This window comes from Pseudopodoces humilis, chromosome 23 (genome assembly GCF_049639895.1).
Source record: "Pseudopodoces humilis isolate 2021_Gansu_Grassland_sample_001 chromosome 23, ASM4963989v1, whole genome shotgun sequence".
Lineage (NCBI taxonomy): Eukaryota > Metazoa > Chordata > Aves > Passeriformes > Paridae > Pseudopodoces > Pseudopodoces humilis.
Genome location: NC_142222.1, coordinates 4,167,488 through 4,179,778, shown reverse-complemented (window position 1 = coordinate 4,179,778; position 12,291 = coordinate 4,167,488). Strand labels below are relative to the sequence as shown.

The window sequence follows — 12,291 nt, the reverse complement described above, 5'->3', positions numbered from 1 at the left end:
TCTCCTGTCTTGTTGCTCATTCATACTCTTTTTTAAGGTTCCTGTGTACTTTTGGATGCTGTCAGTTGCCCTAAATAAAACATGTCATGTATCTTTCCCTTTGATCCAGATCTGAAGTGCAGATATTATGCTGGATCCACACATTATCTGTGGTCACTCTGGTTGCAAGAGCCTTTTCTCTTGTTCAAAATGTAATGTAATTATTATCTGACTTCTTACTTTTTTTAGTTTTGTATCAATTCAGAGGTGATGATTTGGTTCTCCACCTATGACTAATTCTCACAGTAATTTTATGTACTTTTTCCTCTTAATTTTGAATATTCCTTTGAGTCGTTCTGTTCTTCTAATGACATACTGTCTAGTGCATAAATGGTTCGTTTTCTGGTTCTTAGTGTAGCACAGTCACCAAGTGATTAGCATGTTGCTCCCACTAATTAATAGTTCAGTTAATTCTTCTGTTCAGTTTGGCTGCAGCCGTTGTTGGGAGTAGCAACAGCTACTGGAAGGGGACAGGAGCTGTGACAAAAGCTGTACGTCACTCTGGAGCTATGTCAGACTTTAGGGCAGCTGCTTACTCGTCCCCATAGGTCAGTAATGTTTAATTTACATATTTATGGAAGGACCAGCTGTCTTGGTCCGCCGCAGCACCTTACCTTATACCCAGTTATCTTCTTTGTGCAGGTCGTTTACCTTCTCTCTTGTTCCCTTGTTCTCTTGTGTGGCTTTTTATCAGGCTGGGTGACTGCCTGAGGCTTCTCACTGTTGCAGCTTGGTTTGTATGATTGTTCCTATAGAATCTCACAGAGTTCCCCTGGATTTTTCTGCTTGTGTTTGGCTTTATTTTCTGCCTCAGGTTCTTCCTACTGGCATCAGTTTTGCCAGGTTTATACTTGCTCAAATAAGAATCTGACCTATGGACTGGACGGTTGGACACAGCTTCTTGCTAGAGAGGCAGCATGTCCTAGAGTTCTTTTGCACTCCAGGGAATTAATTTGTAAGCTCAATTTAAATATTTTCTCCATTTTCTTTTTTTTTTTACTGATTGACCAGAAATACTTTGAATTGCTTCCTTTCAGGCCTCTTTTCTAAAACTATGGTGATACTGCCACTTTTTAATTACTTCTTTTCTCAAGGGTAATTATCTATGTTGTGAGGTTTAGTAGCTTATTTCTGAGTTATTTATGCTGAATCCAAAATAGCTCATTTGCTTACGGTTACTCTATTTATTGTTCTGGGACAGAATTGCTTAGGGGTCAAGAAAAGGTTTCTTTAAACTCAAGTCCCATTAGGATATCTGACCAATTTTTTTTATGGGCAGCTGGAGTTTCCCAGTATTTTTGCCTCTAGACTTAATTGACTCTCATCAACTGGCCTCTTGCTAACCTCTTCCTGGCCACTGTGCTACCAGCACAGCATCTCCCACACTGGATCCATTATAACATGTGCTCCTTGGTGAGAGAGATGTGGCCATGGAGAGCTGGCTGTAGGTGATGCACTCACAAAATGTTTATTAATGTGATTCTTTATGTTAGTAAAGGAAAAGAGTTGGCAACGACTGTGAACTTAATGAATTGCAAAAGAAGTGGGACAGAAGATTTCATTTTTTCCAGTTGCCTTCCTCATAGCTTTGCTAGCCTAAGGAATCACTAAATTTAGACCTGACCTTCTTAATAAATGCACCAGAACTATCACAAGCAAAGACATCCAGGAAATGTTAGTGTTGACTATGTCAAGGAATGGTGAGCACTTCTTGAACTTTCATAGCATTGGTCTGTGAAAAATGAATGCTGGCTGTTCTTTGGCTGTTCTGTAGGTATAATTTTTGATCTTGTGGGAAATTCTGTTTTAAATAGTAGGAAAAAAAAATCGGAAAGATGCTTTTTTGCATTCATTTTTCTCAACTGCATCAGTAATGTCTTTTATATATGTTGTAGTGGTTGGGTGAGTGGTAGATTTGGTGTGAGTGACATTGTAAAAATTGCCAGTTAACAAAACTAGTATGCTCAGGAGTACAGGTAGTGTTAGGAATGTTTGTGTTTGCTTCTAATTGACATATGAAGCCTGTCAAAAGAGATTTTGTTTGTTCAGAATATCTTGTTTTTAACACAAGAGCACACTTACCCAGTTAGTTATCTTTTAAATTCTTAGAAAACTTGAAAGATTGTAGAAGTAATTAAAAAGAAATATTTACACCCAGCCCAGAAACACAAATCCTGGGCTTGTCAGTGAAGGTTTGGGAAATGCAACTTTCTGACCCTTCTGTTAGTGACATTCCTGGAAAGTAAACACCCAAGCAGAGCAGCTCAGTGGGATCAGAAAGTGTGCTGGGGTAAGTAATTCAAAGAGTTGATGATGGACATTTTAGTGCCAGAATCTTGAGAGGAAATCAAAGTAAGGCACAGAGTCTACAAGTGCATGTATAAGAGAAATGCAAGCAGTGCTCGAACATAAAAGTGTCTTCCTGAGGCTATTCTGTGGAAAAGTATAATAAAAGAAAAAAATAGGTAGAAAAGCAGGGACAGAAAGGAAAAAGAATCTGCAAAGAGGTTTTTTCAGGATAGAACTATTCCTCAAGAATCTTTTAAAAAGAAATTGAAAAAGGAATCTTACAGGAATGGTAGGCTTGTTCCTTGTCAGATGAAGAAAGAAGTACTGAGTGGGGAAGAAAAGCCTGTTCAAACATAGATGCTCACACAGACAAAAAATTGCAAGAATTCACTGTAATATCCAGGTGCAGATTCATTTTATCCTTCTAATCTATTCCTTCTAGAAATACCTAGGTGAGGGAATGTGAAAAATAAATGGGACAGTGTTTCATGCCTGTTCTTTGCTGAACTCCTGTGGAGAAGGATCTCTGTTCCTGTGCAGGAAGCAGCAATTTGTTACAGAGCTGTACATGGGGTTAGAGACCATGTGAAGTGCCCTTGCCTGCTGTAAGGCAAGTGATGGAAGTGTCCAGCATGGCTCTAAGATCTCACCTGCTTCAGGCTTCGGCAGCAGAAGGATCTTCTCACTTGGAAATGAAATGATTGTGTCTTTTCCCTTCCCCTGGAGACAGGCAGAAAGCAAAGGAACATCTCACGTACATGAGTGAAAAGCAATGTGGAGAAGAATCTCAGTGGGCTTCCCATACTCCACAGGTACCTTCCACAATCCAGTTTGCTCATCCCATTCCAGGTGGTTTTGTTCTGCTTGTAGTTGGCATTATTTTAGGATAGTTAGTTTGGTGACAGCTTTTTGGATATTTTTCTGAGTATTTAACATTTTTCTAACTGTTTCTTGTAGAATGTCATTCATCTGCACCTCCCTTTTCCTTAATGACTGGCAGCCCTGGTGGATCCAGTATGGAGAACAAATGTACTGAAAAGAATGATTTTAAGATCATTAAGAGTAAAGCAAGTTCATTACTTTGTCAGCATATTTTTTTGTCTGAGCTGCAGCTCATGACTAAGTGGTAAAAGTAAGTTAGCAGGATCCCAAGGGGGATGTTCCTGAGTGCCCTTTGTCCCCTTTGCAGGGCATGGGAGAAGTTAAATACCCCTTACTTTATCTTCATCCTTTTCTTGTTTCATTTCTGGGTTTCTTTTTGTTTTGGTTTGGTTTGTTTTTTTTTTTTTTCCCTTAATTGCCACTCTAGGAAGAATTCCAAAATGCAGAACTAGGAGGAGAAAAAATAACATGTTAGCTTGGTGGGAAAAGCTTAGCCAAGTGCAGGAGGAGTCTGTGATACGGGATTTTGCATGACTCAAGGGACTACAATTCCTGTCTGTTCTGGGAGGCTTGAGGTGCTGATGGATCTTCCATTGTGACAGTCACTGGAACACAACTGTCTCGATGCCATCTGCCTGGGTCACTGAGGGTGGACAGGAAGCTGATTTTTAGCTATTCAAGGAAACAGCCACCTTTTGCTGTGAGCAGAGTAACTCTTCTTCCATGTGTTCAGAGCATGTTGAGGCCCTTGAGAATTACTCTGCTTTTGTCAGAACAGGGGAAAAAAAAAAAAGGCTGACTGGGTGGAGCAGAGCATGGGTTAAAAGAGGTTTGAAGAAATGCAAAGCAATAAAAAACAGTGTATATAGTTTTGACAAGCTTGCTGGAAGGACAAATGTGCAGTGATCAGGAATGTACTTTCCCAGGAACCATGAAGGACTTGATGAACGTGAGTCCCTCTGTTTGCTGAGCTATGCAGAAGGATGGGTACAATCTTGAATCTGACAATATCACACTGTCTGCAGCTACCCTGAAGTTCAGAGAAGCCAGCAGAACTTCTTCTGTCTGTGCCCTTGTGGAAAGGCCCCACCTCTGGCTGGTGCCTGGCTTCTGGAAACAGTAAATGAAGTGATAGGACCTGTAGTAGGTAATTCCTGCCCTTTATCTTTCTGGATAAGGTAACTTCATGCATAGAATTCATCAGGCTAAAATGTTAAGGGCTGATTTAAATGCAGATCACAAATTAAGTCAGGGGTAAGTGGGATCATTCCTAAAGTCACATGTATCAGATGGTTGTTCATTTCTTCTGATGCTGTACCTTCATCATGTTTTCTGCTGTGTTCCCATGAACTGACCCTGCCCATGAACTGAAGCCCTTTGACTTCCCATTCCAGGTTAAATTCTTACTTTTCTTAGAGTGCTTTCATCTTTTTTATCTTGCAGGCTTTTATTCTGAGTTTATAGAAATGGGGAGTGATTTGTTTGCTGCTTGCAAAAGAATTTGTGCTTTCAGGTCAAGTATTCAGTACTACAGAGAAACTTTTAAAATTCATTATTTTAAGAATTCTTATAATCTAATCATTCTTAAAGTGTTCTTACCATCTAGCTCTTACATTAGGTGTAATTGCAAGTAAAAGAAAAAAAATTGAAAATCAGTTCTTTCAGTAGTTTCAGTTTATCATATTTAGGATAGTTGTGGAAATTTTTAGTGTCATCTGGAAGCCATTCAGGAAACTTTTAATAGTGTGTTGAGAGGATAATTTAATCTCAGCTTCATACACTCCATGGATCTGACCCATATGCAAGTAAGAGAAAAAATCCCTTTTCCCATTTTTGATAGTTGTATGATGACACTGAATTCCCCATCTTAATTGATGCTTGTGCATTAGATCATGCCAGAGAAAATTACACTAAGATTCACCAACTGTTTGCACTACCAGATTCTTTAAATAAAAAGTCTAAATATCAGTTTCTAAATAAAGTTATGTTGTAGTGGGGAGTTGTTTTTTAGTGCTGTGAGGGTTGTTGGTTTTGTTGTTTTATTACTTTGAGTAAGAAGATCTGCAAAGAACCAGTATTTTTTTGTGTTCACTTTTCAGTCTTTGCTGTTAGACAGTCAGCTGTGAAGATTATAGGGGCTGTAACTGGTCTCCTGCTTGGTTTGTTTGTTTTTAAAGTGTCATATATATTCTATCAGGGAAAAACACACAGTGTAACTATATTTGACACCAAAGAGAAGTTTTTATAGATGTTACTGTGCTAAGTGTATGGGATACCAGATGACTATAACATAAAACAAGATTTATGTCTCGAATTGTAAATAACTTTGTTTATAGTTCAGTAATAGGGGACAGCTTTCCTGTTGGCCTCCACAGCCATTGTGGAAATGTGTGTGGCTCTTGCTCCCAGTAAAATGGGGAGACACAGGATGATGGATGCAGAAATCTGTTTGTTGTTTCCATTTTGTGCTCACATGGTATTTGTTTAGTTCTGGTTCTCATATTCTTGTTGGATGTGTTAGTTGCTTGAAATTTATAGGGGCATTTGTAGGGACAAAGCGTGCTCTTCAGTGCTAATCATCTGCAAGCATGTGGTGTAGTTTGGTTTCTGCAGACTTTTGAACCTTCTTAAGGAACTAAAAATGCTTTGCTGTAACTCATGGTTATTGTAACCAAGTACCTTCTAGTCACAGTCACTCACTGAGTTGGTCTGAATGGGAACTTGAGAAACAATATGGACAAGTGATAATCTCAGTGTGTGATTCCCTTCTCTTCTGCAGGGAAGGCCAAGAACATTCTCTTAGTACATTGATTTATACTACCTGAAAGTGATTATCTGTGACACTGACAGGTGTCAGAGAGTTTAGTGTAGTGTGGACAGATTTTAATTTCTCTGAGGTCTCCGTGGTGTAAGACTGCAATATGCACTTTAAATATGGCAGCTGACCATTTTGAGCTTTGCTTGTTCTGCTCTGCAGCATCCCAGGGGATGTTAGTCACAGGGGTGGGTCTTAACTTCAGCTTGAGATGACATGGCAGGAGGCAGAAAACTCCAAAGAGAACAGGTCTTATCCCGTCCTCATCTTCAGCTTTCTTGTGTCAGAGGTTCAAGGGGTGTGTGTGTACCTTTAATACAGCCATAATTACAGGGATGTAACATCGATTCATAGACTTCTGTGGATGTGTGCATGCGGTTTCTGCTAACTGATAGTTGTTCAGATGAAAGTAATTTGATAAAACATTTTGGCCTGTAGTCAGTCGTTTACACCAGTAATGGTAGCCACTAAGTGTAGTGAGTTCAGACTACTGTGTGGAAATAGAGCTGGGCCAGTCCTGGGCCTTGGTCATTCCCTGGTTTGCTCTGAATCTTCCTCATGTTCACCACTTTATTGGTTAAGAGTCAAGTTGATCTAAGTCCTGGTAGTCATGTTTATGCAGTGCAAGATTCTCTTTTTGTATGAGTGACATCTAGAAAAAAAAAGTTGAATTTATTTTTTCTAATTTTAGTAGCCTGCAAGGTGGCTTGTAGGTAGTCACGCACAGTTGGAGGGTGCCGTATCCTGTTTGCAGTGCATGTTTCTTGGCCAGAGCCAGGATCCAGCCACCTGATCTGAGCTAAAGTGAGATGATCAGTCCCATCCACTGGTAGCAATTGTATTTAACAGTATATATGCAATAGACTGCAGTGGTGGAAGAATGTAAAACACCCAAGTGCAACTTGACTGTACTTCAGAAAACCAGCTGCCTACCGGTGTGTGATTTAATTTTCAGTGCAGTTTAGTTGCAGGATTGATTTTTTTGTTTTAATATTAAGTCTCGCCTGTATTTTTAATGCACTTGAAATAATGCAGTGACTGTTTTGCTTGCCACATCTCCTGCCTTCCCTTCCATTTCTCCACAGAATCCAGGTATCATTACTGCAAGGCAGGAGGCAGAGCTCTGCTGCTGTCACTGCTGGGCTTTGGCAGGCAGTGCCTGTTGTCTGGGTAAAAAGAGGACTGAGGGAATTTAATGTTGTAGCATCCATTAAAAGGGGAGCACTTTATTAATCGAGACTGTGTAAAGCTTTCTTATGGATGGAATTTACATTAATGCATTTTATTTTTCCATCTAAGGAGATCAGATGATAAGCACAGTGTCATGTAAACATTTTTGACTATTCTGTTTAATAGATTTTAATACTAAATGGTTTTTTCCTCTTGCATTTCAAAGCAGCAGTTATTTCCAAGGAAAAAAATAATGAAATTTGTCTTGATGATCTCAGGAATAAAGGGGAAAAAAGTGTATTTTAAGGTGTATCGCGGTAGGTGAGGACTTCTGCTCTGTCCCATCCCACGCCTGTGTGTGTTGTCAGTGGGCCTGGTAGGAGTTTCAGCTGCAGGAAGAAATGTTCCTGTTGATGACATTTCAGAGGCATGCTCAGAAAGGAAGCCAAGAACGAGTCTGGTGGCTGGTTTGGCATGGGGGGTAGGTGGGAAGGGGGAGAAGGCTGTAATCCATCTCAGCTGTGAGCACAGGGCTTTCCCCTCGTGCTGGCTCTCACACGCACGCTCGCTCGCAGGGACATGTGACTTTTGGCCATATTAGCAGGTTTATCCAAGCCTAGCCCCTCTGACTAACAGATGTAGGGAAAAGGGCATTCTGGGATTGCAGCAGTTGCTTTTGAACAACAATGTCCTTTTTGTAAGAATCTGATGCTTCTTAAAAGATGGAACATGACATCATTACTGTCGATCCAAGAAACATTCCTTCAATAATACTGAGTGTGCTCTGGTTATCAGCTTCCTTCCCCCAGCTCCTTTCTCTTCCTTTTCTGACATGCTTTTTGTCTATTGTTTTGTTGGGGGTTGTAAATGTGAAACAGTTGTCTTCCAGTGTTATGTCCTTGCTAGAGCTGGAATCAAGTGGAATATTGTTGATTTATAAGAAAGAAAGAAAAATAACAAAACCCCCCACTTTTCCTCCAGCTTTCATAAATGTAGTGTGCTTCAGGTATGAGCTGAGCTGGAGCTAATTGTTTCCCTTCCCACACGGTATTAGTTATCGTGTTATGCAAGGGAAGGTGGGGATATCACAGTCCCGTTCCTGTGCATCCCACTCGGCCTCACTGGCAGCTGTGTGCAGATGCTGGTTGTTCCAAGGCCCCTGCAGTGATCCTGCATTGATAGGAAATGTATGAATGCTCAGCAGTGCAGTGTGGCAGAGTTGTGAGCAGCTGCATATTTTCTGGATGTATGTATGTGTTCTTCTACTTGGTCCACCACTGGGATTCAGTGTCGGCTTTTCTTTATCCCCTGAGAGCAGGCTATCATGGAAACACATTCTGGGTTGCATTATAAATCTCTTTGAATGCTGACTGCTTGGAGGAAAATGCTGGATTTTGCTTCCCTTCCCTGCATTCTCTCTCCCATGCATGTCTTCCTCAGAAAAACTCGAGATGCTTGTGGAGTTTACATCTCGTCTGTATCACAGCCGGGCTCTGCAGCAGTGCTGGGAGGTCTCTAACAAGGAGCAGGCAGACTATGGCACTTCCACATGCTGCAACTCTCCAGAGAAGAGAACCAGTGAGCACAAACATGCAGGAATATGTCTTTTTCCATCCTTGCAGGAATTGCTCTGCAGGGACTGGAAAACAAATGATTCATTGATGGTCTAGAGGGTTGGAGAAAGATAGAGTTTATGGTGTCCAGAAAGGGAGGAGAAATGGACACGGCCTTCTGATGTTTTATTTAAACTCAGGCTTGTCTTTCACATCTTCATAATGGAAATAGACCCCCAACTTTTTTAAAAAACAGATTTGAGATATGAAATAGAAATAAAAATAGTACAAGTCTTGGCCAGATGCATTTTTTTTTGAAAGAGGCGAGATGTGTGATTAACTGTTTGCCAGTGACAGAATTGTTTTTATTGGTGATAATTTACAGGGATTTGATAGGAAATCCTAATACCTCCCTTTAAGAGCAAAAGAAAAGGGCTTTTTATTTGTAGCGGATTTTTGGCATCACTTGTTGTAAAGATATAGTAAGATTTTAGCACAACTTAACAGTATATTTTTATTCTGGATAGATTCCAAGACACAAAGCTTGCAGTAAATGAAAACAAACTCATGGAAAGAATTTGGGACAGAAAGAATTTTATACATTTCCAGTTGTGTCTGAAGTTGCAAGTTCCTCTGAAGAAAGTGTTTGCCAATGGCCTATTGTCCATTGTCTCATGTGCCAATCACAATTTAAATGTGTGTTTGCCTCTGCTGAAGCACAGGAGAAAGAGAAGCGATGGGTGTGGAATCGGGTGTCTCCTGTTCTGGATGCTGTTTCTCTGAAGAAAGGGGTTGCAAGTAAACCTGTGCTCATAGGCACTTTGTGATAGACATCACAAAATCCAAACAGTTTTTTGGGACACGGTGTAACTCTTCAGAGGGAGGGTGTCACAGTAATATGGACTCATTGGTGATGAGCTGCTTGTCATTGTAGGTCAGATTCTCTGACTGCTCTGCAGGTGATCGAGCAGATGCTGGAGCATGGAATGCGCCTCATTTTGTATTTTGTTTTTGTTTTTTGTCCTAGAGACGTGCTTGACTGGTGTCACAGTAGGGCTGTGACATTACCCCAGCACACAGGGTGTGTTGCTTCACGAACCAGGCCTGCTTGCTCTGGAGGAAGTGGAAGCTGCTTTGCTGTGGCTTGTTTCGGGCTCTTTGAGCAGAGGATAATCAGTGAAGGATTGCAATCTTTTTCTTGCAGTAATCCATGCTGAAGAGGCTCCATTCATACAGATGAGCCAAGGGTTGAAGCAGCACTTTAAACCCAGATAGTCGGTCGGCTGACTGCCCAGCAGGATGCCATCAACCAGCCGAGCGGGCAGCCTGAAGGACCCCGAAATTGCAGAGCTCTTCTTTAAAGAAGATCCAGAAAAGCTCTTCACAGATCTCCGAGAGATTGGCCATGGAAGCTTCGGAGCAGTTTATTTTGTAAGTAGCACCATGACTTGTGAATTTTAGCTGTGTTTCTTTATAAGCTGTGGGTGTAGACTTTTTTGAGCATAATGAGGAAAAGAAACTACTGTGACGTTTTTTGTGTGGGGTTTGGGGCAGAGATGTTATCTTTTGTGTCTGTATGGTCTCAGTCCTTAAACAAAGTTGCAGTCTCTATAAGGTGTTTGCATACAGAAAAAAAAAAACCTAACCCTGGAAACTTGGTCCTTGCCCGGTGCTTTTAGGTGAATCATTATGTTGCAAACAGGGATTTATGTGCAAATTAAAACATGAACTTCTGTTCCATCAATTCTGACTAGCAATGCAGTTCTCTTGATCTGATCATCTCCTTATCACCTCTTGTTCCTTGAAAGAAATTGAGTTCTCTCCCCCTTTGGGCATACCCCGAGGCTCCCTTAAAGCCATTCTTTATGTTTGACACCTGAGTGTTGGTGCTTTTGTTGTCATTTGTCCTGTCAGATCCATTCTTACTGCAGGCAAGAATCCCAGTATCCATCTGCATAAAACTTACTTGACGTGAACGTCTGGACAGCAGAATTTTTCTCAGGCTGCTTGTATAGCTCAGCTGGCAGTGGGATCCTCATGGCAACCTCAGTGTAGGTTGCTGTGTGTTAACCAAATACTGTGGGGCCTTCATTAAAAAACACTTTCCTCAGAAAACCTTTTCACGTTTATAATTATAGGAGGTGTGGCCAAATCTGCCAGCTTTCCTTCAGAAAGCCATTTGTGTCACTATTTTATGAAATGCCTATTCAGTGTTAATAATTGCAGCAGACCATGTTGGGAACCTTCCAGCACAAATTTAATGCAGCACAGATGAACTAATTAGGAAAAGCTTCTTAATTTTGTTCCCTGCTTAAAACTATGAGCCACCACTGTCTGGGAACAGATCTGGGGGAGGAAGTGTTTTCTAACAAAACAATACTCACCTGCGGCCTTAAATTCACCTCATTTACTCACTTTGGTTAAGGAGTGAACATAAAGGGAGGGAACTGACAAATCTGTCTTCCTGCTATGTGGAAATATTATTGAAGAAATATTATGGAAGGTTTTGGGAGCACTGTATTTTTCAGAGTCATGCATGGACCACACAGATACGGAAACCCATAATGCAGCTGCAGGTAGCCTGTGAGCTGGAAGCAAAGAGCATTCCCAAACACCAGCAGGAAGCTGCCATGGGGTATCTGTAGCCTGCCTGAGCCGCTGTCCTTGTGGTAAAGACTGATGGCCCATTACCAGCTCCTTCTCCAAAGCAATTGCAACTCAGAGGCCATTAATTTCTAGCCCTTATTTTTCTTTTTCCCCCAGCATTTTAAGTCACCGGTTCATTATAGATCAGTATTTACTCACTATAGAGTGCAATTGCTTGCTGGCATTTGGATTGTGCTTCTTTGTCAGAAAGTACCTCTGATTTGGCACTTGCATAAAGACAAGTATAAGCAGTGCATCACACAACCCCAGCCCAAGTGGCAGCTTCATTTTTGTCAAGAGAGGTTTTCTGATAAAGACATTCTATTGCTGTTGCTCTGTTAGGAAGTTTAAATCTGTAAATTTAGTGTTTTATCTTTTTTACTGCTAGTGGTTCTGAGATGTTGAATCTGAAACTGTTTCGTGCAATGTGCCCCATCCTTCAAACAGAAGCCCAAAAGATCAGAGAGACAACATGGAGAGAAATTTAATGTGAATTAAATAAGCATGAACAACTAAAACATAGGGTAGTCTAAAAACATAGGGTAGTCTATCTCTTGCATACTTTATTCCTCTGTAAAGCTGGAAATAAAACTTCTTAAGTTTCTTTAACAAGATTTTGATTCTGCAACTGCAAACAATTAAACTTTCTCTAATTAATATAATATTGGATTATAGCTAATAACTGCTTTAAATTATATTACTAAAGCCAATGACATACTCCACTTTTCCTTTGTGCATACTTTGCCTGTATCAATGCTGAAGCTACTCTGGTCACCAGATGTTGATCCTTTGTGTAGAGTTTTTGAAGGAAAGCAGGACATATATGTGTGTACAGATCTTCCATAAAGCAAGCCTTGTTCATTTGGATGGTTAAAGGGAGCTGGCCTTGCACATCCT

The 12,291-nt window shown here is 40.7% G+C and overlaps 1 protein-coding gene across 1 annotated transcript in view; it reads left to right on the top strand.

Moving 5' to 3' along the window:
• TAOK1 (TAO kinase 1) overlaps positions 1–12,291 on the top strand; it is a 63,174-nt gene that overhangs the window by 18,956 nt on the left and 31,927 nt on the right. Inside the window, exon 2 of the mRNA XM_005525769.3 lies at positions 9,953–10,179. Coding sequence (XP_005525826.1) covers positions 10,048–10,179 — 132 coding nt within the window. The 5' untranslated portion in view covers positions 9,953–10,047. The remainder of the gene's footprint in view (positions 1–9,952; positions 10,180–12,291) is intronic.